This window comes from Bos javanicus, chromosome 11 (assembly GCF_032452875.1).
Source record: "Bos javanicus breed banteng chromosome 11, ARS-OSU_banteng_1.0, whole genome shotgun sequence".
NCBI classification, from domain to species: Eukaryota; Metazoa; Chordata; class Mammalia; order Artiodactyla; family Bovidae; genus Bos; species Bos javanicus.
In genome coordinates this window covers 73,868,518-73,893,428 of record NC_083878.1, presented here as the reverse complement: position 1 = coordinate 73,893,428, position 24,911 = coordinate 73,868,518, and the positions used below count along the sequence as shown (strand labels likewise).

General features: G+C 53.6%; 1 protein-coding gene across 9 annotated transcripts in view; it reads right to left on the bottom strand.

The window, feature by feature from the left end:
• DNMT3A (DNA methyltransferase 3 alpha) overlaps window positions 1-24,911 on the bottom strand; it is a 102,334-nt gene that overhangs the window by 63,029 nt on the left and 14,394 nt on the right. For 8 of the 9 annotated variants that reach the window (XR_009739503.1, XM_061433099.1, XM_061433095.1 and 5 more), the window contains exons 2-3: window positions 12,626-12,880; window positions 348-452 (exon numbers count right to left, since the gene is read on the bottom strand). Coding sequence is in view for 7 of the 9 variants with exons in the window: in XM_061433099.1 (XP_061289083.1) it covers window positions 348-452; window positions 12,626-12,688 (168 nt within the window). In the remaining 2 variants the exon portion in view is untranslated. Of the gene's footprint in view, window positions 1-347; window positions 453-12,625; window positions 12,881-24,911 lie in introns of those variants that run through there. The other variant, XM_061433102.1, reaches the window with a different exon arrangement.

Sequence of the window (24,911 nt, the reverse complement as noted above, 5' to 3'; positions counted from 1 at the left end):
CTGGCAGGCCAGGGAAAAACAAGTCCTACCCTCTTGCTGCCCTTCTAGAAAGAAGGTGGGAGTCAGGGGCCTGCTTCAAGTCCCACAAGATCCATAATGCAAGTCCCCTGGCCTCTGGGGGCATCCAGCTCAATGTAGAAAATAGGAAAGTTGTGGGAGTGGTTTTTGGGTCCAGAGAATGGGGAATGGAATTGGGCTCTTAACAGCTGGAGGGGTGCACCCCATCCCGCAGTCTTAGTGTGCCAAGGTCCCTGCAGGCCACACATCACGGACGTTTAGAGCCTACACGTACGGGTACGTGTGTGTGTGTGTGCGCACAGGGCTGGGGTGGACGCCACTTCACTCACCGGGGGGTGCTTGCGCTTCCTGCCAGGCCGCCCCACCTTCCGGGCAGTTGTGCTGGGCTCCTGCCGCTCCTCCTTGGCACGAGCCTCCTCCTGCTCCTCTCCCTCCTGTGGGCACAGACACAGCCTGTAAAGCCAGGGCTGGACCCCCAGAGCCCTCCCCAGCATCCCACTCACAGGGTAGCCACACTCCCAGGGCGGTGTCACGCTGGCACCCTGGTAGGGATGGTCTTCACCCGCCTCCTGCCTGGCAGAGCTGAGCCACTCTCGCGGGCCGATTTCAGTATATCCTCGGGGGGACCTGTGGGCCGCCCCGCTGCCCCGGCAGAACACAGCTCTCCCTCGGGTGGACACGTTTTCTGAACCACAGACTCATCACACAGGCTCTGACAAAAAAGTTGTTTCTGGACATGAGTTTATTTATATGGAAAAAAAAAATCTAACACAAGTGCAAAAATGAAATGAGCTCAATATTGAGTGAATCACCTTTATTGAAGAGAATCCCCTGAAGAGACACACGAAACTGAGCGACGTCTATTGGAAGTGCACTAGACCCTTGGAAGCAGGCTTGTCACAGCCGCTCTACACACGCCTGCCCTGAAAAAACCTGCCACATTGCACTGTCACCCCACACGAGTGTCTCGGGGACTGTGTCTTGGTTCATTGTGATGCCCCTCTTTCGGTGATTAGGTTGGACCAGAAGCTTGGTTTTGTTACCACCCTTCACCTGTGCCAGGGCCAGGCCCTGCAGGGCTTGTCTCATGGGGCAGACGCATAAACCTAGAAAGTCCTCCTGCCTCACTGCTCCAGCCTGGCCACAAACCACCCACAAGTCGCTTCTGACTCAGCGGCTCCAGCATGACTAATCACGAGCACAGACTGTGTTGGGGCAGGAGAGAGAAAGGGACCCCGACCCAGCGGGGGGCCCACCGGCTGCCCTTCATGCCCCTGTGTGATGATACCAGCAGCTTTGGGCGGCCTCGTGGTCCTCCCAGGGGAGGGCGCTGGCCCAGAACCGTGCTGGGGCCACAGAGAAGGGGAGGCACACAGATTCCCAGGGGATTTCATCGAGGTGGCTCTCGATGTCCCACTCAACTTTCATTTTTTGTGATTTCAAAATAGCTTGTGGTTTGCCACATTAATTTTCAGGTGATGGCGAGACATGCGGACGGAAACCTACTGTGACCAGTCGTAGACCTTAGACCCGTGGAAAGAGCAACCCTGGCCCCTCTGTCCATCTATCCATTCAAGGCCCATCTGGGACAGACCAACCAGGAAGGAGATTTGAGGGCATCACAGTTGAGGTTCTGGGAGTTCTCGGAAGAAATGCAAAGAGATGATGACAGAGGCGCCAGGCCTCGGCACCAAAGGGAAAGCTATGGTAGGGTTGGAAGACGTGGAGAGAGTGTTTAGAGGAGCAGAAAGTGGACACCAGTGTACTGTGGGTCCAGGAAAAAAAAAGGGAGCTGCCAACTCAAGAGGCAAAAATTGACAGACACAGAGAAGTTGAGGGCAGCGCAACCTGGTTAGGGATGGGAATGGCCAGCCTTTGGAGAAGCTGTGCAGAATGACACAGCAGTGAGGACTGAGGGCCCGGAGAGGGGCCAATGAGACCGTTTGAGGAACCCAGCTGAGAGAAGTCTGGAAGAGAAGCCAAGGACAGGGAGCACGGTGCTGGCTGTGGACAGGAGGGGAGGGTCCAGGGCAGACAGAAAAGGCTACCTTGGGGACCAGAGACCCTTGAAAGGCTCTGTTCAGGAAAAACTGGCAGAGAGACTGTGAGGGCAGAAAGGCTGAGGTGGGACACACCCAGGTGGAGGAGAGGCCTCTGGGGGGTGCCTAGGGGGAGTGGGCCAGACCTGCTGGTTCTGAGCGATCTTCCGAGACCCCACAGACACCCCTGTTTAAGAAACAATCACCTGGATCACGCAGAGAGCAAGGATTCCCAGCACTACTGAACGTTTGTGAAGGTTCCAACTGAATCTAACCAAATGCAGTGAACTTAATCTGAGATGGTGGTTTTGGTCAGATTCCACAATGGCTAAAATGGCACCGTCTTGACTGCGCTGACCAGGTAACTCAGCATCCCCAGAACAGGCGGTCGTAGAAAGGCAGCGCTTAGAGCAAACCTAAATTAATATGTGCCTGGCTTGTTTGTATGCTGCTTTCAGGACCATTCTCTCTGAACCTCAGTTGCTGCATCCATAATGTGGGGGCATAAAGGTGTCTGGTGCCCATTCTGCCTGATTCTTGGGTTCTTAAGAAGGCAGATGAATAAAATGGTTTATCCCCTTGTTCAATTCCCAGAGCCTAGAACAGACTCAGCCCTTGGTGGGTTTTCCACATGCCCCTCAGATGAGAGGAATGACATCTTCCCTGGAAAAAAGAGGGCCCACCAAGCCCCTGGACTTGCCTACAGAATACAGGCCAGACCTGGCTGAGCCTCTGACTGTTCCTTGTGTCCGGGTTGACGGGCCTGGAAGGCACAGGCACCAGCCAGGGTGGGGTACCGAGGTGGGTCGGGATCGGTGTGGGCAGCCAAAGGGTCCTCCCACCACCCAGAAATTCTGGCCTCTGAACTGTTTCTTTAACACATTGCATTTCTTACAGGAGGATTCATCTGATTTTCTAACTTTTGCTCTGAATTAATCGGAGGTGTGAAAGCCGGTCAGAGGCTCAGAACAGCACTCAGGAACCACAGTCACCAGGCCGCCTGCACAGACTAAAAACAAAGACACCTGACTTTTAAGGACCGCCAGGCCCACCCCCACATCAGCATATGGAGAAAGCCTCTGGGGGCCCCTGATAGTCAACCCCCTGCCATCTGGAGACTTGCTGTCATTCCTCACCTTAAGCCACGCACTCTCGGCCCAATGCACAGAGGCACTCAGCGCATCTTCCCCTGTTGAATTTTATTCAACTCAACACCCCCAAGAGGAAGGGGTGGAGGACCCTGACACCAGGCCATCTGTCCAGTCCTGGCATGTTGAGAACAGGGAGTCCCCGGGGCCCTGTCCTGAGCCCGTCCCTGGGGCCCAAGTAGGCCTTCGCTGCCCAGTCCAACACTCAAGCCTCAGGTACCCTGGGGTGTGCTCAGGAAACCAAGTGGCCATGAGACTTGGCAGGAGTTGCAGCCAGGTCTGAGTGACTCTGGCCCATACCCTTTCCATCTGGACCCGCACACAACTTTGTGAAAAGCGTACTATTTTTGGTCATGTCATTCTTCCATGATGTAGCGACATAGCAGGGCAGAGGGAGGCGGTGATACCTTCTGCTCTGGGCCTGCCCTCGTTCACACCCATGAGGGAGAGGGGATAATACACTGAGCAGGGTGAGCAGATGGCTTGGGGCCGTGCCCCTCAAGGAGGCGTATCAAGTGGTTCATTCCCGCATCTGTCAGGGGGCTTGTTTCATTCAGTATCCCTGCTGATGGGTTGAGCGAAGGAATGTAAAATATGCTTATCAAATCTGCAAGTAGCATTGAGTTAGGAGGCGTCACTAATACTCTGAAAGGGAAGAATCTGATCCACAGTGACTTGGAGCAGCTGGAAAACAGTAACAAATTGAGCAGAACAAGCTTTGAGCCCAGGTTGGTTTCCTCATCTGTCAAGTGAAGGGACTGGATTAGTCAATCCTTCCAGTGGGAATGGGCAGAAATTCTAGGGAGGTGGGCTTTGTGGGGAGTGGGCAGGGGAGGGGCAGGCTGGACTTTCTGCTCTGCTCTTTCCTCACTAGGCCCTTCCAGCTAGTTAACCTCTCCAGCCTACCATTCTGCACCTACAAAATGGGAATACTAATACCTCCTTCGCAGCAATGGTAGAACAATTAACTGAGGTAATATATGGAAAGCTGACATGTGCAAGGCACTCAAGAATTGCTAACTTCCTTTGCTCTGCACGTACAGACCAGAACTATTCCCAGAAGTGCCTCCTCCCTGCCCCCATGCAAATCCCAGCTCACGGCCTGCATATGCAGCCATCACTCACTGCTCAGACAAACCCCAACATCTGGCTGGTACCCGCCGCAGTGCAATCCTCAGGAACACTGGGGCTCCATGATCTTTCCAAAATGCAAAACTGATTATGTCACTCCACAGAGCTTAAGCCCTTGCGGAGGGGGCTCCCAGGGTTCTGCGGGATCAGCCCAAGCTCCTTAGCCCGGGTAAAGGCAGGACCTAGGATTCCGGCTGGCAGCTCCAGCCATTGCAAAACCACCACACCAGGTGCAAATGTGGGCTGCTTCCTCCCTGGGACTTTGACATAGACCCTGGCTTCTGCCACAACTACCTTCCTCTCAGGTTGACCAGAAAACCCTGACTTTTCTAACCTCACCTCCTAGATTCCCTTCCTTCTCCTTTCCTTCTCCAACACTGCAACGGACTGCTGGCTCTCCTCCTGGCCAGGCCATGAGCCCCTCCAGGGAAGGAACTCTCTTATTCACCTTGGCCTCTGTCCCCAGTGCCTCCATTCCCTGCACCTGGCACAGGGCAGGGACTCAAAATACTTGATGAGTAACTCTCACATAGTAGATGCTCAATAAACAAGTCAGCATACACAGAGAGAGAGACACATGTGTGCAAATCCACAAACCTGCACCAATACAACCAAGCAGGAGGCTCCAGTGCTGCTTGATCATTACAACTGCAAATCAGGCAACAGGGTGACTAAAATGTACCTTCTCATCTTAAACATGATCCTGTCACTTCGATCTATATAACCCTTTACAGGTTTCAAAGCCCCTTCGCATTTGGAGGCCTGTTAGATGAGGCAGTTATCATCAGGCTCTCTCAACTTCTGAGGCTAGGATTTGACCTACATTTTAACACAGCTCACTGGATGGATTATTTTAAGCCACATACAACTTCTCATTCTGAGGAGCTGGGCCATGACGATAATAATCTCTCGCATTTGTACAGTACGTGGTAATTAACAAAGCATTTTCACATACGTTATTTCATTTTATTCTTATGCCTTACAGAAAGTAGAGCTGGTTCTTTTTTTTTTTTTTTCCATTACGCAGGCGGGAAATCTGAAGCTCAGAGTGGTTCTTTCAGAGATCAGAGAGCCAGCAAGGGAGGCCTTAAGAACCAAAATTTAAATCTTTTCATTCCCAGCCCCTGGATCTTTCCACAGCAACATGGCACGATACCCTCCTCTGCCGTGTGCCCCTGGCACGTGTACATATGTGTGACATGAGCAGGCAGGCAAGCCAAGGTAAAGGTATGTGCTAGCATTTACACATACACACACCCACACACGGTTGTCTCAGGGGCCTCATGCCTAGACAGAGACCCCTCCCCCTAAGAGAGAGCACATCCCACAAGGCCCTCGCCCAGAGATAGCCAGCCAGACACATGTGCTCCCTTTGGAACGCACACCGGATGCTACCGACACGGCATCCACTGAGCAGATGTCTCAAGTTGGTGTCTGAGTTGAGGGGATGAACTTGCCGGATCTAGCCAGCCACTTGCCCGGGCCCCCCGGGACAAGAAGCACGTACCAGCCTTCGCCAGCTGGCTGGCCAGCCTCCCAGGACCTGTCTGTGGTCGTGGAATTCAGTGAAACGAATTGGCTTCTCTGGCAGGCAGAGCCCGTTCTAGGCACCTGAGTCCCCAGCCTGCAGAGCTACAGGCACAGGACCCCCCACCCCAACCCCTGGGCCACCCCACACACGCTCATGCACACGCACACACCCAGCAGGCCCAGGCCAGACCATGGAGAGGTGGCCTCAGGGCGAGCTGCAGGAGGCTGGGCGGGAAGGCAGAGACACCAGACACTACTGTTGGTGCTCACACTTCCACAGGGCCCTCCTGGGCCCCCTCCTCTCCTGCTCTCAGTCACCTCCCAGAGCTCAGCAGTCCTCTGTTCCAACTATCCAACAATATTCAACAAGCATTCACCGACTGCTCGGTGGGCTTCGTGTAATAATTATTGACGAAGGTCTTCCACGGCTCCCAAAAGGCCCCGTTCCTGGGCAGGCAGCAGCCATGTCCTGTGGGCCCTCCCACCCTCAGAGCTCCTGGGCACTTGCACACCATGGCTTCTCCCAGGTCCTTCACACCCCGTGCGCCATGCTGGGGCCTCACTGCCCTTCAGAAGAGAAACTCCCCCAACATGCACCCAGCCCACCGCAACCCAGCCGTGCCCACCCTTGTGGTCCTGGAGCTTCCATGAGGCCAGGCCCGTGGATGAGCTCAGAAACATTTATTGCACACCTACTGTGTACTGGAAAGATAAGCAAATAGGGAACTCAGTTCAGAGGGAGAGACACCACCTAAACACACAAGGGCCTGCACTGTGCCGAAGGCTGGATGGAGCACGGTACTCTGCTAGCTGCCACCCCGGCAGCCCCCAAGCGCCTCTGCCCTCACCCCTTCAGCAGCCCACCCAGGACTGCGCAGCCCACCGTCTCATCCCTGCCCCACCAGCCACCCTCACTTCGTGGACAGAAAGAATCAGGTAAACCATCATGTGACCCTTACCAAGTTTCTCAGCCTCTCTCAGCCTCAACTTCTCACCCGTAAAAATGGGGATAATGACAGTGGGCACTTCCAGTTACCGTGAGGATCAAGTGAGGAAATTGCCAGGCACAGGTAACTCCTCTAGACTCTGCCTTTCCATGCTGTGCATGTGCTAAGTAGGGTGATTATAAGTGAGAGCCCTCGTTGCTCTGTGGCTCTCCGTAAGGGCAGCTGCAGGCCAGGTCCAGTCCTTGTGCCCAGCCCAGGTGCCAGAAAGGAAGGGCTTCACCCCACTTTACACTCTCCCTGGGACACCCTCTCCTGCTCAGCTCCCTGCTGGCCCTTTTCGCTCCACAGAACTGAGCTCGGCTTCCCCACCCAGCCCATGGCCCCTCATGGAGCCTCCAAAGATAGCAGAGCCACTGCCATAGGACTTGGGTTCATCCTGAAACTTGCCTCGGTTTTGCTTCTGCTCAGTGGGTGACAGGAGAAGGGCCCAGGGGCTCTTAGGTGCTTAAACCCACACCACTCACACCCTCAACTGCACCATCCTCATTCTTCTCCCAGGCCCTCAGTCCTTGAGGCTACAGTAGATCTTGGGCACCAATGTGCAGATAGGGCGGTAGGCAGAGAGACAGGCCAATGGGGAGAAAGGTAAGAAGGTAGATAGACAGACAGCTAGTTAACTGTCCAAAATAAATGATAAGACTCAATCTGTGCCACGGCCCTGTGTTAACTGCTCACACACACTATCTCTTGGAAAACTCTCATTTTGATGCTCAGCAGTCATGTAGCTGAGTCCACATTCAAACACATGCCTGTCTCCAGAGTCCAGCTGATCCCTGCTCAAGACTGAACTGACTGCAAAGCTAAACACGACAAGTTGTAGCAGCTAACTTCGAGAAGTTGAGAGAGCCTGAACCCCACAATGGAGGTCTTGGTCAGCTCTGGGGCGGTTGTGAGGGGTGGGCACTGTTTACTTCACTCGTCTGCTCTCCATGCTTGAGCATCTAATCAACTCCACTGAGCTAAAAATGGACATTTTTTATTGTCCGTGGACCGTTATTATTAGCTGTGTTCCTAAAGAGATAAGGGTATTTCTGCCTTTTCTGGAACTGTTTAAATGTGTAAGAGGGAAGGCTATTTCAGCTACCCCTATGGTGACAATTATAAAGCAAAGAGCCGGCCCTGAGTGACCATGTGCAATTTAAGTGCACTAAAGGGAAGGCATGCCTGGGGGTAGGCACCGGACCTGTGGACCAGCAAGAACAGCTGAGCCTGGAGCCAGGAGAAACCCCCCCAAGGATGCCCCTGAAGCTCACAAGCCAGAGCTCAGGAAGTCAGTGCTTGCCAGGCCTCTGGGTTAGACTTAGGTGAGGAGGGAGAAGCCCCCTTCATGGAGCTGGCCATATGTGTGTATATATACACATGTATGTAAACACACACATACATGCATACACAGGCACACCTGCTGTGCTCCCCAGCACAAACACATATCTCCCCACCACCACCACTGGCGCTTCTCCTACCCAGCAGGAGAAGGCGAACTGTCCAAGGAGGAGCCTCCCTCCTCCGAGGGCAGGCATGGCTTACCCATCCTTGTGTCCTCCTATCCCCTTCCCTTTGCTAGGTCCTCCAGGGAGGACTATTCAGTTCACCCAACAGACTCGGGGAGCCCTACTATGTGCCAGGTACTGGGAAAAAAAACCTAAGTTTGAAGAGAAAGAAAAGAGTGAAGGCAGAAGGGAAAGAAGCAACATGTATACAGCAGTGTCTTTACACAGAAGAGCATGTATTGGGTGCGCGTGTGTGTGTGTGTGTATGCACATGCACACGCGTGCATATGTACCCAGTCATGCATACTAGCCTGCACACGTGAGCTCCTGTTAGGGGTGAGTGCCCCCAACATCCACCCCAGGGCAAGAGCACGGCTACGCAGAAAAAAGCGTTCTCTGACCATCCTGACTTTTAGTCTAAATAAACATTCTTTAACTTGCAGCAGAAGAAACGTGGCTAGGACCATGGAACATCACAGCAGGGAGGCAACACCCACTCTGTTCCCCCTTCCCGTGGGTCGCAGCCTGAAAGGCTCAGAAGCCTGGGTTATAATCCCAGCACCACCACTTGCTAGCTCTGTGGCCTTAGACAAGTGACCTGACCTCTCTGAGCATCAGTTTAGTCTTTAATAAGATAGTGATGGAAATAACAGAGCCTATTTTGGGGAGCAGTTGTAAGAAGGCAAGCGCAGAGCTTAAGAGAACACCTGGCAGACAGTCAGCAGTCAATGCATCTGTTAGGTTTCTGAAGCCAGAGGAGAAGGGGAGCAGGAAGATGAGGGCCCAGCCTGGGGCCTGGACTCCTCGTGAGACACTGATTCACATTTGGGGATCCGAGGAGGCCCTTCCAGCCCCAAGGCTCGGAACGCTCTTGGTCCCCTGCCCTGTTCCTCTGCCCCACGTCTCCCCTCCACGCAGGACCTAGAACCCATCTCCATGATTCCCTCTGAGCCAGGACCCAGGTTCCTGGCCTTCCTACAGTTCACCTCCTCCTCCCTTCTCTGTGGCCACATTTACCCAGCTGACCCTTCCTGGCCAGAGCCCGAGAGCTCAGCACCCCTTCCAAGCCTGCCTCCTCCCAGTCTCCCCAAGCAGCCCTGTCCCTGCCCAGCACACGGATGATAAGGTGAGGGAGGCTGCAGGGAGAAGGGACACTGGGCAGGAGCCAGAAGGACACCAAATAATGCACACCTCTCTGCTCTCTCAGCCTACTGTCCACAGCGCTGCACCCTGACTGCTTGATCTGGGCTCTGGGATTGCTCTCCAGTGAAGGAGTCTCATTCACTCTCATTCTCCTCTCTGTCCTATCCATAAGGTATTTTCTGAGCATCTGCTCTGAGCTAGTCAGGCCTTGAGGATCCACCCCAATGACAGTATTGGGGTCCTGCCCTCCAGGGACAGCGGCAGGGCTGGATATGATCCACACCGGTACTTCTCAAGTCCCCTAGAGGGCTGGTTAAAACAAGGATGGCTGGGTTCTCCCCAGAGTTTCTGATTCAGCAGGTCTGGGGTGGGGCCTGAATATTTGCATATCTAACTCTTCCAGGTATTGCTGGTTTATAGACCACAGTTTAAGAACCACTGATTCTCTCTGTAATTCAAGGCGGACTGAAGCCAGGGCTTTGATCAGAAAGGAGGAGAGAAGCTTAGGGAAAGGGCACACCAGGCAGAGCAAGCAGCATAAACAAAGGCCTGGTAGCTCCAGGAAGTACTGGAGTGAAAGGTATAGGGGGGCGTGGCCGGTGGGGAGGGAGGGGGAGGCGGGAAGGGCACGTGGGGCCAGGCGGTGAAGGGGCCAGTGGGCAGCCACACCCCTGCCCTCTGGCTCACCAAACAGCTCCTTTGTGCCAGGCGCCCCTGGAAACTCTGCCAGGTTCCTTGGGCTCTGGCCCAAACCCATCTTCCCCTCTGCAGCCACGCGGCACCCCTGCCCCAGGCCTGGCTTTCATGGGCTGCCGTGAGTGGCTGTCAGCATCTCTGCCCGCCCTCCCAGGGCGGCTCCTGGAGCCACGAGAGCCAGCCCGGAGGTGCCAGGGAGATGTGCCAGGTGAGCCAGCACGCACACCGGGGAGGAGCGCCCGCCATGCCCCAGCCCCTGTCTATCAGCTCCTTCTATCAGCACCAGGCGCTGGGCCTGTGTGTGTGTTTGTTGCCTCTTGAGCCAGAGCAGTTACTATGGGTAGATAATAATAGCAATCATAATCCCTCGTAATTGGACCAGACTTTGCTGTTTGCAGGGTACTCCATGCCCGTGACCTCATCTGACTTCCACTACCACCCTATAAAACAGGCACAGTAAGAGTTACTATCCCCATTTTACAGCTGAGCAAATGCAAGCCCAGAGAGCCTGAAAGTCACATCTCCAGGAAATGACATCCGCAGGCCTGGGGCCTGGGACTTGGGACTCTCTGGCCAGTGCTTCTTCTCTGTCCTGAACTGTCATGATAGCGAGCCCATCTGCTGCTCTCTCTGGGGGCTCTGCTGCCCAGGGAAGCCCTGGCCAGTAACGAGAGGAATGTGGCCCATCTGCCCCGTCTCCTTCATCTGTGGGGGGCAGCTGACCACCAACTGCAGGTACGTGGACACAAAGCAGTGTCAGCACCAGCCAGGACACCAGGCCAGGGGAGGGGGTCAGGGTCAATGGAGAAGCAAAGCCAGGCCCAAGGAGGGAAGGGAATTAGTCATGGCCACAGCTGCGGGTCAACAGCACAGGTGGCCGCAGGTGGCCTTGGCTCTTTGACAGCAGGGTGTGGGTCTCCTATGGTCTGAGTCCTGGGTAGGAGGAGCCCAGAAAGCCCATGGGATCAGAAAGAAAGGGACTGACCTGCAGCCCCTAGGAGCCCCAGCAGGTTGGCCGCAGCATGCATTTTGTCCCCAGCTTGGAGGCATACATGGCCCCTCATCCTAAGGCACTCTACTGGATTCTGGGCTGGGAAGGCAAGTTTCTGGGCTTCATGCATGTGTGTGTGTGTCCATACCAGGACCCACACAGGTGGGGCAGGAGACCAGGCTCTCATCTGGACTCACCACTGATTAGCTAGGCCCAGCTTCCTCGTCTACAAACCAGGGCCATCTGTCCTTGCCCCACTTGTTTCAAGGGCTGTCCTCAAGGACCAAATGGGTGGAAATTACCCAGAAAACAGAAACTGGCTCTAAGAATGAGCAAGCCTCAGAAGGAGCCAAGCACACATGGTGGGGAGAGTAGGCAGGGAGCGGGTCTCGGAACTGCGGCTGATTGCGTTCCCCAGAGCTGCTGCTCCTCAGAGGGCTCAGGGGCCCCATGCCTGGTGTCAGGTGTCCCCCTGGTTCCAGAAAGACCAACTGTGCCCCGTGAGCACACCCTGCTACTCCCAGCTACCACCTAGCACCACCACCCCTCACTCCCGCTCAGGAAAAGGAGAGCAGGCAGAGGACACTGCGGGGACCAGCCCGGGCCTGCCAGCTGGGACGCCCCAGGAAGGCTGTGGCTGGCACAGCTTCCCTGCCAGGGTGGAGGTGGGGCCTGCCATCCCTGGGGATTCGAGTGGCTCTGCCAACAGGTGGACATGGCTTGGTGAGGTCCTCAGGTAGCCAGTCAGGACCTAGCCGGGACTCCCACTAGTCTGCAGGGATCTCCTCTAACTGACTTGGGCCCATCCCAGAGTTCAGCAGAAGGGCGAACAGGTCACCCATCTTGGGGCCCTAAAAACAAGCACGTCACTGGCTCTAGGGCCAGAAGTGACACTTGCTCAGAGCCGAGGTGGGGTGGGGGCGGGAAACCAGTGTCTCCACCGTGGCTGGTACCACACTGAGCTCACTGCACCCCATGCCCCGCGGTGAGCCAGCTGTCTGTGTAGCAGGGTGAGTCCTCACCAGGCCTCCCATCTACAGAGCTCCTTGAACTTGTCTTTGGCCTCCCCAAAGCTACTAACCCCTTGGGCAAACAGAGGCCGCTAAACCAGGTAAAATGACTTAGACATAAGGACACACAGCTAATTAAGAGGCTGATTCAGAAAGGAAGCCAGGTTTGGGGCCCCTGCCAGGCCAACCCCTAACAATCGCACAGACCTGGGGTCTGAAGTTTGGCTCAAACACAACGGAGGGGCGGGGGTGGGGGCTTAGAGACAAGCTCCTGGAGCCTGGCCTGCAGTATTTAACCTCTTCACGCCTCAGTTTGCTTATCACAAAAAAAGGAGACTCCTTCCTCCCTACAGCCCCATATGGAGAAGAGCAATGCGGTCCAGTGCCCAGCACTTCCCTGCATCCCCACACAGCCAGCTGCTCACCTTGCGCTCCTCCTCCCGCTCCAGAGCGGAGCCGCTGGTGTCCCCGGGGCCGCTGGCGGGCATCGTGGGCAGCTGGGCGGTGGGAGGCAGGCTGGGGCTGCACGGGGCTGGGGGGCTGCTGGGCTTTGGGGAAGGAATTATCGTGGTCTTGGTAAGCAAGAGTTACAACTTAGACATAGATCCAGGTGTGGAGCGGAAACCCTGGGGAACCGCGGCCTCAGGCTGCCGGTGGGGTTGGGCTTCCAGTGACTCCACCTGTGGAAGAAGAGAAGAGAAGAGGGGTCAGCAGGGCAGGCACCGCCCCCCACCCAGGCCCTCCCACCTGACCCCTAGTCCCTCCCGGAGCCAGCCCCTCAGCTTCAGGGCACCCCCCACCCCCCAGCCTGTGAGGCCTGCCCCTCCAACCTGACTCTTCTTCACAGGTGCTGGCTGGACCCGGCACCCTAGGGACCAGGGGAAATCGAGGCAGCCAAGTTGGCAGCGGGGCCCTGCCTGGCTTTCCTTGGGGGGCCCGCCACCTGCCTCCGAGGTGGCGACGGGACGACAGTCTCCCCAGGGCCTCCGCACGGCTATGGCACAGTGGGACTCACAGCTGCCTCCCGCCTCCTCCCGTGTCTTCATTCACGTCTGTTCTTTCCTTTGAAAGCTTCCCGCAGCCTCCCTCCCACCCCCAACCACCCCCTGGGAAATCCCAGAGGTCCCCAGCCCGGCTACATTTTCCTCTGATCTGTCCTCCCCGCACCCCCACCCCCACACTGCTCCCACCACGTGGAGGAAGTGAGCGGCAGTCACAGGATGTAGTGAAATGAATGTCACCTCACTTCGGGACGGGCGCCTGGGCCCGGAGAAAGCTGAGGTTGAACTCGGGGGCTGCGGCCGGGCTGAAGGCCTAGGTCTGCAGAGCTGTCGTGGGGACGCCCTGTGGGCGGGAGAGGCTGTGGCCACAGCCACGCCGAGAGAGGAGGCCAGGCTGCTCTGCCCCCCACCCCGTGAACTGGCCCCATCTGCCCTCAGAAACTGGTGGGCTCCAAGGGGCCCTGCGAAGGCACACGGCTGAATTTTAGGGGCTTTTCAGTCTCCCTGCTTCAGGTGTGGGCCTCAAGCCAGCGAACTAACAAAGCCTGGGCCCCACCCCCACCACAGGCCTCAGCTGGGGGTGGTGGTGCTGTGGCTTCACCACCCCCTCTTCACTCGGAGGAGACACTGAGTTCTCCTGGGCCAAGCCCCTGCCTCCAGTGCGCCAGCCAGCCAGGACGGGGAGGGGACTGGCAGGAGGAGGAAAGTGGGAGGCAGGCTGGATCGAGGCCCACCCACACCCTTCCCCTTCCAGTTCCCGGTTCTGCTTCCCCCACTCCCCCTCCCTCCAGGGCTTCTTCTCCCATCCCCCTCCAGCCAGGGCTCCCTGGAAAACCAGGAACCGGAGAAGGCCCAGGCTTGGGTCTCCCACGGGTGCAGCCCCTCCCCAGGGATGGGCGTTGGGGGGCCAGGTGGTATAGAGGGGAAGCTAGCGCTAGGAGGGGCCTCCTTAGGGCCAGGACAGGAGGGGCCTCTGTAAGTTAGAGCCTGGATGGGCTGAAGGTGCTCCCACCCACCCCCGCCCCCTGCCCCCCACCCCCCCACCGACCCAAGGTGGACCACAGACACCTGGGCTGAAGAATGTGTGTGCCGTTAGCTGGTGGCACAGTGGGTGCAGAAGCAAGAGCAGGTCCGTGTGTCCCATGCTGTGTGAAGCCCAGAATGGGCCTTCCTCTTTGGGCAGCCACGAGTATTATTACCATCTCCACGAGTGGTTACTACCGTCTATAGGAGTATCACTACCGTCTACTGTAGAATCTAAGGTTGCAGAAGGCTAGGGCTTATCTGTGTTCCAGAGTCAGAGCAGAGGCTTGAACCCAGATCACCAACTCCAGAACTCTCAGGGCATCTCTATAAAGCTCCATCCCCCAGCTCATACCACCCCTCAGAGACAACCCCAGGAACCCATCAGACTCCACAGGGCTTCCATCCATCATTAGCCAGCAAGTCCCCCTCAAACCCACTCCTTGTTTGTTAGCACAAACATCCCCCAATCATCCATCACATCAAAAGCTTCAAAAAGGAGGTGGAAGCCGAGAGAGGCAGAGTCTGGTTGGGAGAACACTGATCCCAGAGTCAGCAGAGGTGGCTCTAATCCTGACTCGGGCTCCTCTTGCCCTCAGTTTCCTCATCTGTAAAATGGAAGCATTGGGCTGATCTTCAAGAACCAGGTCTTCCAGCCCTGCCCTGCCAAGCTGCTAGAGGCCCCGAGGGCAAAGAGTGGGAGCAGACTGAGGGAGGGGGGGTCTGGGTGTCTCCGTGAGCCCCGAGGGTCTAGCATGAACTCCATGCAGAGCTGGGCACCAAGTACATTAGGGACAGAGAACCCTGAAATTTGTTTCAATGCTGCCCTGAGGGCTAGAAATGTCCAGGGGTTTCTGTAAGAAAAAGCACTGGTGACAAGAGGAAGGAAGCAGGAGGGGAAAAGCAGAACATCACAGGGTGTTGACCCCGAGGGCAGACACCCCGGAAAGGAAATGCTCGTCCCCCTCGCCCTCCCCTGCTCACCCGCCTGAGCTGCACACTCTGTCCACACAGCAAACACAGCTGACCTGGGTCAGCCTTTTGGCTCCTTTGTGTAACTCAATGGAACAGCCTTGTCGGTAAGTGTCCCTCCAAGTCAGCCAGCATCATTGAAAATCACCCAGCACAGGGCCGGGCAGGCCACGCGCTGCAGAGCTGTGGGGCCCACTGGGGCAGCCAAGGTCCAGGCCTGGACACAGCGCTACCCACCAGTCCTTAGAAGCTTCCTTCTTCTCCCAAGCAGCCCTGCTGAGGGGAGAGACCTGCTCCTGAGCCCACAGTCCCAACACAGCAGCATGTGTCCACCATGACACGACAGCCCTGCTGCTCCTGGCTCCAAAGCATCCTCCTCACCCGTGCCAAGGCTGCACCACCAAACCACCACCAAACAGAGACCCTTGCCAAGAACCCTCCCACCAAGATTCGTTGTTGTTGCTTAATCACTGAGTGGTGTCTGACTCTTTTGGGACCCCACGGACTGTGGCCTGACAGGCTCCTCTATCCATGCGATTTCCCAGGCAAGAATCCTGGAGTCGGTTGCCATTTCCTTCTCCAGGGGATCCTCCCAATCCAGGGATCGAACCGGCATCTCCTGCATTGGCAGGCAGATTCTTCATCACTGGGCCACCAGGGAAGGCCCACTACCATGATAGGCAGCTTTTATTTTCTCCTTTATACTGCTAAAGTCCATAGTGGCCATGAATAATGTTTACAAGAGCTTTTAAACAATTGTTTTGAGGAATCCTACAGGAAAGTATCTTGGTATCACAACTGACGTGGTCACCGTCATCAGTGCTCCAGTTACAAAACTGTTATGGAGAAAGATTGGGATTCTGAATATACACACCCAACTGTCCAAATGCGTGACCTTCTAAATCCAATGTGGGAGAAAGACTGTTTAAGACACAAATTCACAAGATTGGGCTGAACAGAGAGGAAACACCACCAACAGAATGTGGGGGTCTGGAAAGCAGACTTGTGGCAGGCAAATTTCAGACAGCACATGACAAGTGATTTATGACAGAGTCCTTTAAAGACACTTGGGATGACAGCACAACGGATCATCTGTGGGACCAGGGGCGAAGAGAAGGTATGTGTGAAAAAGATCAAATGAAAGAAGCTAAAATCTAGATACACTTCCACCATAAAGTCTGAAGGTTTTCTCTCTGGAGAGCGCCAAACAGAGGGTCTTTGCACAGAGTCGTCCAGCACAGCTGAGAGCAAGAATAATAAATCAAAACCAAGGAGATGGCGACTTCCCTGGTGGTCCAGTGGCTAAGACTCCCAATGCAGGGGGCCTGGGTTCTATCTCTGGTCAGGGAAGTAGATCCCACAAGCTGAAGCTAAGAGTTCACAAGCTACAACTAAAGGTCCTGCATGCAGCAACAAAGAGCAAACTTCCCAAGTGCTGCAACTCAGGCCTGGCGCTGTCAAATAAATGCAAAATCACAAACCCAAGGAGATGAAGCTTATTTTCAATGCTGATGTTGAATACCTCAGGCTAGTCGCTCACTGGGTTCCTAGAATACCAGCAGCCAGATTCCTACCTTCTTTTCAGCAGAATCTTATCGGTGCTAGAAGAAAGGTCTAAGAATACAGATACCGGCAACCAGAACCCAAATGGTTTCCAAGTGGCTTGTTTACATCAGCCAGTGTGGATCTGCAAGTGAACCAGCTTCTAATCTGCATTTCAGTCCCCTGTTATTAATCATGCAAGGACAACCAAGGACCACTAGATATCCACGGGAAGCCTCCTAACTTGGAGTGCTGTCACCACAGTGCTCCCAACCCCCGGGCCGTCTTTTTAACCCGACAGAACTACAGGTGTGACTGGCTGCTCTTACTCTGTGATCTGGATTCAGGAGCTGAATGGATTTGGATTAAAATGGAGATCTGTCATGGGCAATGTGCTCCAAACAGGGGAGTAAACCGAGCAAGAAGACATGAGCTCCAGAAGACAGGAATTCTAACCAGAAGGAAGGTGAAGGGAATGCCAAGACCACAGGAAGAAGTCACTGAATAGCAGCTACACTGTACCGTATGCTCTAGAGCAGATAACTCAAAAAATGGAACTGAAACATAATACTTGCTGTGACTGCCCTTGTGGAAAGCCATACAGATAGCTATTAGCAGGTGCGGCAGGTATGGGCTAAAGGTATAAAGAAAATAAGGCACATAAAGAAGCAAGGTAATTAGTCACTTCAGGAGGAAAAAAGGAAACTATGGTAGTACAGTATAAAGCTCAGCTGTGAATAGTTGTATTAGTTGATTTAACGTGTGTGTGTGTGTGTGTGTGTGTGTGTATATATATACATAAAACATACAAATGAATGCATGTTTGCATGTATGCATGTGGATGTATACATATTACATGGTGTATTAATTTCCTATTGCTCCTGTTACAAATTACCAGAAAGTCAATGGCTTAAAAAAAAACAAATTTGTTCTGGAAGTCAGAAGTTTAAACAAAGTCCAAAATGGTTCTTGTCACTGGGCTGAAATCAAGGTGTTGGCAGGCAGTATTCTTTCCTGGAGGCCCTGGGGAGAATCCATTTTCTTGACTTTTTCAGCTTCGGGAGGCAGCTCACATTCCTTGGCTCCTGGCCCCTTTCCATCCTCAAAGTCAGTGATGGCCGGTCTTTCTCCCATCGCACGACTCTGACCCGCCTGCCTCTGCCTCTCATGTTCAAAGACCCGATGGTGACACTGGGCCCGTGCAGGTGATCCAGGATGAATCTCCCCAACTCAAGATCCTTCGCTTAATCACTTCTGCAAAGGCTCTTTGCCACACAAGGTGACGCATGTACACGAGGTTCAGATGTGGATGCGGCCACGTCCTAATCTCCTGAATTTCTGTGGGGCCATTACTTGCCAGCTACACACATACATATATTATTTTAAGCATAAGACATTTTTGAAAGAACACTGGTAAGGTACTATTAATAGTATGCCTACCATGAGAGCTGTTTAGGAGGATGGCACAGTAGAAAGCCATGGCTGGCCATATAAGAGAGTTAAGTTCTTATTTACTACATAGGAAATCAATGGAAAATGTCTACAACGGAAGAGTCAAAAATACGCACATTACTCAGATCCACGAGCTGTAAAATTGCTAGAAGAAACAGCTAAAAGTGGTTGCCTCTGAGAAGAAGAAGGTGGAAGTAGGCGAGGAACAAGTGCATTTTTGTGAAGAGATGTTAGTCCTGTCTGACTTCTTAAATTATACGCATGTACCACTGTGAAGAAAATACAGAGTAATTTTTGAAAAGAGAGAATGGGTTTGGGAACGAGGACTTACATCCCAGCTGCAGCCATCGGGTGGGCTTGGCCTCCATCCTCCTCCATAAGAGTGCAGCTAAGTCCTTCCACCTCTATTACTCTATGAAACCATCACGTCCCACGGAATAACCATCATCAGCTCCTCACACCCACACAGAGTTCCATCATCAGCTCTAAAAGTGGTACCTCCCTCCTCGCCCCCCCAACCACGCCCCTCACGAAATGTTTAATTCTCCCAGCACATCATTTCCACCAAGTCCTGCCCATGCATGGCACAGTTCACCTCCCTTACATTCCTCCCAAACTGCATCTCCATGTGCCATGGCTGCCCACATTCCTAACCATGATGCCGCTTGCTCATCAGTCCATCTCAGACCCAAGACCCACAACTCAACCGTCTCCTGCCCACACCATCCTGCTGTTCAGCTCCCACCTCCGCCACCACACTGTCCCCAGTGCCATCCCTACCCTCTTCACCAACCCCAACGCCATCAGCACCCCCGGGCCATTCACCCGAAGGCCTCGCCTCCACGCCTTCTCCAACCAGCACCAACTAGACCGTCACCCAAGTCTCACCTCAACAAGGGCCAGCACAGAATTATCCTCTTCCAGAAACAAAACCATAACAGCCCACAAACCCAAATTCTCCATCAAAAATGATCCTAACGTGATCACCATAAGGATAGGCCATCCTGCTCCACCTCGAATCCTGTATTTGAATTGTGGACAAATATCTAACCATCTTGGCACCAGGTTCCTTCTTCACCCCTCAAGCTGGTAGCCTTCTCTTCTTGTAGTGGACTTATCTGGTTCTTTCCTCCCCTTCCCAGGGGGTTTTGTGGTGTTTGCACTGACCCCACCCCCTACCCTAGTCACAGAGTGAGCATGTGACCAGGCGGGGCCAACCAGAGGCCCCCCAGGAGCGTTTTGGTGCAGTGGAAAGATACTAACAATGATAGGATGTGAGTCAGGGGCTGCTGGCTGTGTTGGGGAAAGCCTGCCTGAGGGATGGAGATAGAGGGCTGGAAACTGAAGTCACTGTCTGAGGGCCCCTGGATCCAGCTGTACCTGAAGGCTGGTCATCTCTGAACCTCCCCCAAGTAATGTGAGACTTTCCCTGCTTTGGTGTGAGTGAGTCTGTGCCTTGTGGCTGACGGCCATACGCTGACTCATACGCTAATCTCAACCTCCTTAAGTCTTACCTGGAAGGCCTGACTGCGTGGGTTCAAATTCTGGCTTAACTAGCAACAACTTTGCAACTTGAGGCATACCTGTGCCTCAGTTTTCTCAGCTGTAAAATGGGGGAAATGACACTTGCCACTTCACAGGCCTCTTGTGAGATTTAAAATGAGATGCATTAAAAATGGTTAACAGGGAATTCCCTGATATCCAGTGGTTAGGACTCTGTATTGCCACTACAGGGGGCCCAGGTTCCATTCCCTAGTGGGGGAACTAAGATCCAGCAAGCTGGGTGGTATGGCCAAAAAAAAAAAAAAAACAAAAGAGAATGGACGAAATAACATTAAAATTATTACTTAAAAAAAAATGCTAACTAGAGTGCCTGACACAAAGAAAATACTCAATAAATTTTAACAATTATTGGTCCCTGACTAACCAAACCCACAGCTTTCTCTATCCTTTGTTGACATCCCTGGAGTGCCTGTGAGTGTACTTCACTTAGACAGGAGCTCACACTGATTAGGATTCTTAACAACGCGCCAGGCCCTGTGGAAACAGCTTTACAGTTTCAACATCCTGTTCATCTTTATACCTCACTCCAACCCTCTGAAGTGCAGACTATTTTTATCCCCATTTCCTAGATGAGAAGAATGAGGTAGGAGAGGTTAGCAAAGCTGCCCGAGGTCACACAGCACGTGGGTGGTAGGGGGAGCCAGCTATCAATACAGATCCAGGCTTGTCACCCACTGGGGCTCCCGGTTTTTCACTCCATCAGGATCTCTTACAATTAGCAAGTGACCACTGTAAGCTTTTAACTGCACTGTTAACTTTTGTTGCTTAGTAACTCAGTCAGGTCTGACTCTTTTGCAACCCCATGCACGGACTGCAGGTAGCCCACCAGGCTCCTCTGTCCAGGGATTTTCCAGGCAAGAATACTGGAGTGGGTTGCCATTTCCTCTTCCAGGGGATCTTCCTGACCCAGGGATTGAACCCTGGAGTCCTGCCTTGGCAGGTGGATTCTTTACCACTGAGCCATGTTTTAACTTAGTGAAAGTGAAAGTCGCTCAGTCGTGTCTGACTCTTTGCAACCCCACAGGCTATACAGTCCAGGTCAGAATACTGGAGTGGGTAGCCTTTCCCTTCTCCAGGGGATCTTCCCAACCCAGGGATCGAACCCTGGTCTCCTGCATTGGCAGGTGGATTCTTTACCACTGAGCCACATATTAACTTTGGGCAGGAACTCATTAGAAAACAAAGTTTCCAGGTCATCTCTCTTTCCTGGTGAGGTTGGTCGGCAGTGAGGGCAGGGGGAGGGGTGGTAACAGGCAATGCAACCTTCTAATCGTGGCACTCAGTGCCCTGCCCAATGCGGGAGCCATTCGCTCATGTAGTCATCCCTCTATTTGCTGAGCACCTACTGTGTCGGGCATTGTGCTAAGGGACATGCACTGCCTCCATCTCATCCTCAGAACCATCCTATAAAGTCTATGAAGTTGTTTCTACTACTATTCCCATTTCACAGAAGGATAAGCTGAGGCCTGGAGAGGTTAATTACCTGTCCAGAGTACTTCAGGGGGAAAGTCCCCGGGCAGGATTCTGAATTCAGGTTCATCTAATTCAGGAGTCCTTGCAAACATGGCAATGAACGTGAGTAGCACGGCCCCCAGCTGAGCTGTCTATGCCCCTTGAGCCTGCTGATAACAGGCTCAAGGCTGAATTTCCCACTTGAGCTCAGGAGGAGGTGCAAACGCGTCCTGTGGGTGACAGAAGACAGGAGAGTATCGTGCGCCCCACACCACCCAATCATCCGCCAGGGTGGTGATAAACTTGGTAGGCTGGGGGCAGCAGAAAGCTAAAGGGAGGCGGCATGGCCTCCCAGAGGGAGATGTTTATCTGCCACGTCTTCCCCCTCCCCGCCACAGCCTCTCTTGGTCACAAGACTGGGGCTGGATAAGGGGGCGGGGGAGGCCCCAGTGCCACTTTCTGATTGCTTATTCTCTCTCAACACGAGGGAGAGGATTGTCATCATACCATCATTCTGACTTCCAGAAACGTCATTCCCACCCAAACCACCAGCTGCCCATAGAACACCAAAAGCCACTGGCAACAGGCCAACAATCCTGCCATGCTGTCCCCCACTTCAAAGCCCATCTGCCAGCTCTGGAGTCACAGCAAGATGACCTGTGGCTGTCACACCACCCTCGAGGCTGGGGCACCACCAGCATGAGCGTTTATAATCACACCCAGTGCTGCCATTATGGTGGCCACATGGGCAGAGATGAGTTGAATCAGAGTCCTCTGCTCATACTTTATGGTTACCATGACACAGCCCCAAAAGCAGAGGGGGGGAAAATGGTTTTTACTCAAAATAGACACTGGTAAGGAGCTGAAGTTGTTCTTAGGAGCCAAAATGAGCCGATACAGAGTTCCATACAGGAGCACGCATTTCCGAACACAGTGACTCAGGAGGAGTCCTGTCTTAGGGGGTTGGGGATGTGTGTGCAGCGATGGGCCACATGGGAGTCGATGGGCGTCCCACGTCTGGGAGGCAGGCCACAGGGTCCAGGCTGAAAGCTCCCATGAGGCCCTGGTGGGGCCTGCTGTCTGGAAAGCCACAAGCCTGGATCTGATTCTGTCCCCACCCCTTCCCACCCCGAAGTGCCCCACAGTCCACACCTGTGTGATTTCCGCTTTTCCAGCCTTCTCTATAGAAGAGTTCACAACTGCCAGCTCCAGAGGCTCTTCACTTACTCTCCCCGTGATCCCTGCATCTGGCCCCCACTTCACCCCCATATCTCTGAAAGGGTCCAGGGGCTCTGAGCGTTGCCCCCCAAGAGGATACTGCAATAATTGCACTGGAACACAAGTCATTGACTTTTGGGGGAGCCCCTTATATTGCTGAATCAACAGACAAAAAGGAGTTATTTCATGGGCTGGAGTGACTAATCCCAGTTACCAAGGAGAAATTGGGTTGCTGGACACAATAGAAGCCAGGAAGATAATCTCTGGAACTAGCGGATTCTCTCAGGTACCTCTTAGAACTTCCATAACCAAAAGTAAGGGTTAATGAAAAACTGTAGGAACCAAAAAAAAGGGCAGGGGGGTGGGGGGCCAAGGAAGACCGAGGACCAAGGATTCAGATTCCTTCAAGAATCAAGGGTTTTGGGTCACTCCACCAGGTAAAAGCTGGCCCTGCTGAAGTCCCAGCAGAGTGCAGAGAACTTGAAGATGAGAAACGGGAGAAGGAAGCTGGATAGCAAACGTGGTCTTGTGAACAAATACAAAAATGAGAACTCTGGCAGTTTTGCATATTTTCTATTTACTTGATAGAGACATGTGTTTGTTTGTACATGGTAACTATTTTTCTTTTTTTTCCAGCCATCTTTTCATTATTTTATAAACAAGTTGTTGGAAGTTAATTTAGTTTATTTAGTTAATTCAGTTGCGAATTACAGTCTAGTCTTTAGGTAACAGAATATTCAGGGAGACTGTGATTGAATATGAGGCATTATTCATGCGGACAGTGATTGAGACAATTAGTGCTGGGACTCCCTGTTTGGAAGACAGGGTGAGAACAGGAAGCAGGAGAGCTGCTTTGATAAGTAGAGATACAACTATTCTGTTGTTGTAGGGGAGTCACATGGGTGTAAAAAGGAAGCCACTGGAAGCTGTGCAGCTGAAGCAGCAGACTGTGCCAGCGACTTGATTCACCCTTCATTGCCTGCTCTGTGAAGATGCAGCAAGGCCCTTTAAATAAGTCCCCTCTGCTAGCTAGCCTGACATCAAACCCCAACAGCAGAGGGCACTGCAGAAACACTGGAGGAGGAGGTGCTTTCTCTCCCAGAGCCAGAGTGCTCTCGTGGAGGACTCCTGCACTGTATACAACTTCTCCAGCAGCCAGATCCTATTGCCCCGGGCCTTCCCTAGTGCCCAGTCCTGTCCCATCACAGCTTCTCCGGTGCCCGGCTCCAGCAGCCAAGGCACTGCTCCAGCACTTTGGCTGTAGCAGTGTTTCACAGTCAAGAACAGCCAGCAGCTTTACTCAGTTCTCCTCTGGGGTAGTTTAGCAGCACTGTACCTCCAGCAAGATAATTCCTCATGAACAACTTTCCTTGGGACCCAAAAGGATGGATTTCCATTGAGTTCTGGGAATGGGGGGTGGGGGTGGGGGTGGGGTGGGGAAGTGGGCGGGGGGGGGTGGTACAGGCAGCACAAATTTCTAGCGAATAGTGCCAACATGGCACCACAGTGACTTTTCTGTCATCTGGGGAGCCAGGGCCATGCCCTTTCCATCACGGTCAGGCTCTCAACCCTGGAGGCCTCTACCTTGGGCACTCTGTGGCCACCTTAGGTGTAGTGGCTGTTCTCATAAATGCTACTTCTGTATCCTTTGCAGTTCTCTTTACTTCTTATTGGTCAATCTTTTGATATTCCAATCCCGTTATGGTTAATAAGTTTTTATATTAAAACTTTCCTGTTCAAATCACTATGTGGTTTCTGTCTCCTGAATTGACCCTGACAGATATAGTCACCCACGGCCTCAAAGGGCCTTTTTTCCGTCCTTGGCATCTTTGAGCTCAATTCAGCCTCCTTGCCAGCTAGTCATTCTCGGCTTCAAGCACTCACTCAGCAATCATTTATTGAGTGTCATTGCCAGGCTGGGCCCTGGGTGAACAGGATACCTCTGCTTCTGCAAGTTCACAAGCAAGGGGATTCTCTGGCTCTCTCTCCCAACTTGGCTCTATGCTCTTGGCCCTCAGGCCCCTTCACTCTGTCTCCTGAGCTGGCTGGGGTCTTGCTCCCACTACTGCACAGTGGGCACCCCCTCAGGTCACACTCAGCTCCAGCTGTGCTTGAAATTCTCCTCTGCTGAGATCCCTGGCCTTCAGTGAGCGCAGACCTACTGCAAGGACTCCATCTTTATTCTCTGGACACCCCCACCCAGATGACTTGCAGTTACCTAAGATCCTACTCTTCTAGAACCAGAGGCTTCATGTTCCCTCTGGCTCTGCTCTCTGTGTGGAAGTGGCAGCACCTTACCCTCAGCTGTCAAAACCCAAAACCCGCCCCAGGGAGAACTGAGGTCCTGCCTCCTCCTTCCATCCCCGCACTGCACCAGGCACCTGACCCTCAGGTGCCTGACCCTCAGGCGCCTATTCCCATGCCTGCCCTCCCGGCCCCTAGGAACCACAGGTCTAGACCTTGACAGTTATCTTGGAACGCCACCTGC